The 6729-nt window shown below is 36.6% G+C and overlaps 1 protein-coding gene across 1 annotated transcript in view; it reads right to left on the reverse strand.

The window, feature by feature from the left end:
* Positions 1 to 3837: 3837 nt before the first annotated feature.
* Positions 3838 to 6729, reverse strand: part of LOC107086452 (calcitonin gene-related peptide type 1 receptor-like) — a 24700-nt gene continuing 21808 nt past the window's right edge. The window contains exon 8 of the mRNA XM_015377396.1: positions 3838 to 5351. Coding sequence (XP_015232882.1) covers positions 5157 to 5351 — 195 coding nt within the window. The 3' untranslated portion in view covers positions 3838 to 5156. The remainder of the gene's footprint in view (positions 5352 to 6729) is intronic.

The raw sequence follows: 6729 nt of genomic DNA on the forward strand, positions 1-6729 counted from the left end.
AACCTTTTTTATGTGCAATACAATTATTGAGGATTAATGTTCCAGTTATAATCCACCTAAAATAAAGTGAGCTTGTTTATTTTTTAGCAATGTCTGCAGGATTGTCAATGAAATGGGCCACCATATGGTTTTACACAGCGATCCCCGGTGGAAACGTCCTTGACAGTTTCACAGAATTTCTACTGACTCTGTTTCTGAAAAACCACCAGGATACCAGAACACCAGTGAAATAATTCAGGTCTCTGTGGAAGTGAGGGAAGTGAAGGCAGTAAACAAGCGTTAGTCATGGGGCTGAGGATGTGATCACTACCAGCACACAAGAGTGGATAGATCAAGAATTCAATGGCAATTTATTCTTAGAAACAGGAAGCATGTAATACAGCTCATAAGTTGCTGTTGTGATAGATAAACAAGAAAAACAAATTAGCCTAGGTCCTTCAAAACCCTAAATCTGTACTTTTATGTTTCCTCTCCATTATAAAAGAAGTATGTGCCATCAAACATTATGGGATACTAAACCATCTGTCATGCAGATGCAAGAGGAGACAAGCAAAAACATTTAAGTGTTCCAGACAAAATAAAAATGGGAGAGATGGTTTCGTGTTAACAGTGATGATACTCCTAGTGCTTTCCGAGAATAACAGAAACAAGAGTCCTATGTGGATTTAGGTTAGATGTACGGTACAAAAGCCATAAATATCTCTTTTAATGGTAACAGAAACAGCACATGTGCTTTTCATCAGCCTGCTTTCCAACACTTGAAAGAGAAACGTTGCATGCCAAGAGCTGTACCAGCCTCTATACAGCTTGAATTTGACAAATGATGCCATGAAAGAATAGATATAGGACTTTTCCTTTGGGATTTCCTAACTGTACCTGTTTGCATGCACATGCCTTCTGGACGCGGAGCAGACAGTAACCCACCCTGCTTTGTCTGGAAACAATATTCATTACAGTGAGAAGTATTTTCTTAGGTCGGACAAGGAAATTCCGCCCTCAATTAAATATGTGGGAAAGGGAACGCAATCAAATATGATTTGACTTGTTCTGGGTGAGGAAAACAGTGATGAAAAAAAGAGCCTGCAATGAAGGAAAACATGTATCTGTTTTTAAATCTGCCAGACTTTATTTACCTTATTTGTAGAAACAAGCTCTGTTGGTTGTGAAAATACCAAAATCTAAATAAATTTGCTTCAAGACCCCAGTTTGACTCAACCAACTGATTTTGATTGAATGTAGCAATATAATTTTTGTATTCTGAGACCAAAGGTAATATAAAATACATAGTATTTTTGCATGAAGGACGTGGAGAGTAAAAATAAAACAACCAATTAAAGCTTATGAAATAAAGATAACTCTTACACCCTTGCTTTTTATGTAATGTGCAGGCTATAGCACCTATAAACATATCAATAAAAAGTTCTATAAGGCCAAATATTAGCTAAAGTGAATATTCACTTTCAGCACACCAACAAAAATTTATTTTAAGGAGAGAGGCTTTTGGGTTATACTAGGGCTGTGTCCTAATGTCCGCACTAATTACTATAAAGGGCACTATATGGTGGTAACGCCATTTTAGATGACTGTCTGAATGTCTAGTGGATGAAAAAGTAGCAGACTTAAAATCTCCATCAATACACCTTAAAAAGTAGTGATCATCCATGGTGACTAGATGAGCAGCTATATCCCAGATATAGATCATGGAATTTGTTGTCACAGCAGTGCCCTGTCGCCATACCCAACGGCGGCGACAAAAAAAGAAAGATGGTGCAGGCCCCCTGCAGGGAGGGGGGGGTCGCGTGACCAACGGGGAGCAAAAAGTAGTGACCATCTGTCTGAAGGTTAAGTTAACTGAGTTTACTATAAAAACAGGTATCTAGCAGGTATATAGGGTCTATATAGTGATTGAGGGATTTAGGGGTTAGGGTGGACGTTCTGACACAGCCTAAGTGTTCAGACGGGAAAGCAAAAAGGACTAGCAAAGGCCAATGTATGCAAAACACGAAAGATGATAAACTAAGCTCTCCAGTGCAGCGTTTTTGTTTTTTCAGAAAATGCCTTACACTGAAAATAGAGCCTTGAAAACACATTTATTAACTTGAAATCAACATAAAAGCCCCACTTGACAGAAACACTAGCAAGACAGTCTACTGTACTTATGGTAGTAGACTTACATGCAATCTCAAGTTCCATAACTTCATTTTTGCTAAAAAAAGAAAAGTTTTTGGTTAAAAATAAGACAGTAGCAAGTTCAGTTCATCCAATTTTGACTAGTTTGGCTTAAAATCAGCACTTTAAACTGACATCAATCAGCTTTGTATTCTATTTAGAATGCTAAGCTAATGAAGAAATGCTAATCCTTAATTTTTACCATTTCACCATAATATGCTATCTTGTGGCTTTGTTAGCTTAATACAGCACATTGTCTTTCATGATATGTTTGCCATTAGCGATGAAACACTTTTACACAGTGTGTTTGTGAGCTAAGAAGATAGTTTTAGGCAGAAGTAAAACCAATAAAGCTCTTTATCACTATTCTGGTTCATATAAATGTGGCACAAAGAAAAAATATTTAAAGGGTAATTTTACATATGTTTTAATTGTACTCTGTTTTCAATTGTCCAAAACTGATTCTAACAGTTAGCTAATTGGGCTAATATTTAGCATGTTTAGTTATTTCCGTCAATTGAAGTTATTCTAGGTTTAGTATTTTGAATAATTTCAAGTGTGTAGTAAATTGTTTTCAAAGGTGTTGCTTCTGATTTAGGAAATTACTGCATTAACACAAAGTAGTGCCAGAATAACCCACAATAAAGCATTGAGTAAACAATGCCCAGTACATATTACTGAACTCATAAAACAAAACTAATGTTTTACTCCAGCAGAATCAAGTAATTTCTGTTCAGAGTTTATGTCTTTTCATTTTTAAAGAGCCCAAACATTTTTGGGGGGAAGAAATGCCAGTTTGATACAGAGAAAATGACCATAAGACACTGACAATAAGTTTGGTTTAATTTTGTTTTCAAACAGCCCAAAGTCATTCCATACAGAGTTAAACATATTTTAGCAAATATGTCACAATTGTTACCCGTATAATCACTGGTATGATACAGGTTTTCACAGGTCAAAGCCTTTTTACAAACTTTTTTTTTTCTTAAGAGCGATCAGATGGCTATCAAATACTATCAAATCTGTTAGCTCTAATATAAACCTTATAAATTTTCCACTGTGCAGTGATATTGTATTCCACTGCTTATAGCTATTAATTCTTTGTTAAGAGTAAAATGCAATTCTCTAGTTATTCAGAGAGGACATTACTAATCACTGGAAATATCATTACATACTGGTAAATACCAAGTCTAGGACGTCTTTGGAAATGTGACACACTATTTTCAAGACCAACACCGGGTATTACTTCCCTATATCTGTCCTCACGCAAAGTATCTCTCACAACAGAATCCCACTTACGTATGCACATCAGCGCATCTCTTATCATTTCTGCAGAATGTCTACATCTACTTTTTTATTCCAGCCAACACATGCTGCAAGTGGAGCTCTCCAAGCAGGAAGAGCAGCCAGGCAAACACTGATAGCGAGCTCATTTTACAAGCATTTGCATTATTGAATGTAAAAAGAGGGGGATATATAGTACTAAATGTTTGATAAAGAACACAAAACAATACTTTGTAGTTGGAGGAAGGCAGATTTTATGTGCAAGGCTGTCCTTTATTTAAAATAGGAACTTTTGTGCCTAAAAACAGGGTATAAAACCCAAAGGACGTCATTTATGGCTGACACCTTGGATTTAAAATTACTTGATTGACAACTCAAGCACCTTATTCAAGACTTTGGAATTCTGACTTGCAAAACCTTTTAGCTGGTCCAACTTCAGATTCAATATGGCTTCTCTATGGACAAATATTTACATGATTTGCTGGAATAAACTTTTTATTGGCACTTCTAACTGTATTTCGTAAAACAGTACTCTCCCCATTTTTTAACATGAATTGTTATATTTTTAACCATGTAAAATGCAAAGAAATACATTGAGATTAGCTTTCATTGCTAGATTTAGCATCCCCAGTTTCGACTACCAATGCTACTTTAATTAAGTCTGCACATCTTTAACTGTGGTCTCCATCCAGCTTCTGCTTTATGGACCGTATAGAAAACAAGAATACAGATTTGAATCGAGGAAAAACTACTAAAATAGCCAATCTAGCATATAAAATTATTTTCTTGGAATAGCAAACAGAATACTAAAATACTGGTGGGATCCGTCTCTATATTATTCACAAAAACAGCATTATCTGCAAGAATGTGTTTCAATACACTGTACAAATACATACTACAGGCTTCAATATACGGCATGCATGTTTACATATATACTCACCTCCCGCTCCGGTCATTTATCCAGCATTTTAGATCCAAATGGAAACAAAATATAGTAGATCAAATGGATAAAATACAAACAGTGAGCCTAACCCAATGCGATAAAGCTTGTGCTTGTACCTAAACAGAATTTAGCTGAACTACAGCTTCAGTTCATCTTTGTACATGCAATGAAAAACACAGCTATTAATACAGAAAAAAGAAAGACTAACATGAGGAAACATATTTTAACACAATTTAATCTCTTCATTGTTTGAAAAATGTTCCTATTTTAGGACAGTTCACTTATATTAGTTACACATAATCACTGTTTTTGCCCTGATGTTGCTGATTCATGCACCCTTATTTGCAAATTTGCAATCTCTAATACAATTTGATCAAGTCTGATAAAATACGTAAAATAGATATTCCAAACACTTTACTTTATTTCCCTTCCCTTTATAATCATTTCACTACTTTGATCTTAAAACAACCTGATAGTGTTCATTTCATCACAACTTCCTGTACACCATGTTCTTGTGAAGTCATACGAGTTTGTGGATTGCTGCTGTGCATCACTTTGATGAAGTAAGCCAGAGCATGGTTGACTTTGACGATGCTGTTTCTCGTGGTTTTCACATGATGAAAAAATGAGTAGATTCCTTCTGGTGATGTCATTTTCTGTGTTCCTCATGTCTGACAGTTCAGTCTTCCAGACAGTTCCGAAAATGTCAACCTTAACCGGTCCAGAAGTCAAAGAAACCTCCTTCCTTCGGAGAGTTTCTTTAAACATACGGGCTTTCCGATCTGAATATGTCCGAGCAACTCTTGCCGTTTATGTGGTCTGTGTGGCTTTCGATGCTGTAGCAGCGGTGGACTTCAGTGAGTGACGACGCCACATAATAGGCTGAGCGGTTGGCAAAAGTGCCTGCAGATTGCATCCGCAGTAGATTCCACTGTCTCCGGAGAACAGTCTGAACCTAGAACACGGAAAAACATATCATGTTAAATGTTTCTCTTTTTTTTTGTGACTCAACCTCCAGTTTCAAAATTATGTTAGTATAATTTTCTCACAAATGTATACTAATTTATGAACATTTTTTTGATAAAAATATACTGCTCAAACATATGGAGTAGCTCCACTAGTTTGAATCGGATGAGTTTAATGTTGTTTTGCATTGTATATTTTTCATTTTTTCTTTGTTTAATCACCTATAAATCAGAAATGGTGAGATTTAAAATAGTGGTTCTGCCTGAAAAATATTCCTCAATTCCTTTTTGTCATACAAATACAAACAATTCTATTTCCAAGTATTGTTGGTAGCTGTACTTTTTTGTACTGCTTTAATTCAAATATGTAATTTCAGGCGATATTTGTGCCTAAGAACCTCAGGGCTTAAGAGGCTAAGTGCTTTGCATGGGACCCAGGTTCAAATGCTGTTTAAAAAAGGAAGGGCAACCAATGTAAAACCTGCCAAGTCTGATTATCAATTCTCAATGCATTTCTCTGGCAGTTCCTAAATAAGGAAACACACAAGGTAAGTTGAGATAAAAGAAAGATGGCACAGAACAATATGAGAGATATATGCTCTCATAATATCAAAGATCTATGTTCAGGGATTAAGACTATCACAGGCTTCAAATAGAAAGAAAATGAGGCAAATGCAAATCTAGACAGCCAATGAACTGACAACATGAACAACCCCAGCATCCTACTCTGTTTACTGCCAAAAGTCAAACAGACAACATTCCCTCGTTTGATCCAAAGCTTCCCTATCATGCTTCAAATGTTTAATCTGGCACCTTTGACATGGATCCTTCTGATTCTGTTTGTTTCCAATCAAATCAAAATGTAGTTCTGCTCAGCTATATCTGTCTCTAGAAAACATGTGAAGAGGCAAATAGAGATGTTGACTTGGAATAAGGCTCCAGTTCCAGATGCTGTCAGCCCCAGAGGCCTCAAGGCCTATGCAGAGCAGCGCTTTGGGATTCTACAGCCCATTTTCAACCTTAGCCAGACCCAGGAGTTGGTTCAACAGTTGTCACAGACATTGTTCCTTGTTCTAATAAAACTCACCCAACATTTCCCAATGACTAGACCTGTTGCTCTGACATGCCACATCATGAAGAGCTATTCCCATCGACCCACCAGAACAAATTAACGAGTAAATATAACGACCTCCTGCAGTTTAGTTATCGATGTAGAGTTAAGGGCTGGATCAAAGTCTCCCTGACAAAAAAGGCCACATTTTGTGAGACTAAAGGTTCAAGTGTCTAACCAGATAGTCAGCACTACAGGAGTACCACAGGGGACAGTATACCTCTGATTCTTTTTTATACTGTACACCTCTGACTTCC

The sequence above is a fragment of the Cyprinodon variegatus genome, unplaced genomic scaffold (assembly GCF_000732505.1).
Source record: "Cyprinodon variegatus isolate N-32 unplaced genomic scaffold, C_variegatus-1.0 Scaffold153, whole genome shotgun sequence".
Classification (NCBI taxonomy): Eukaryota; Metazoa; Chordata; class Actinopteri; order Cyprinodontiformes; family Cyprinodontidae; genus Cyprinodon; species Cyprinodon variegatus.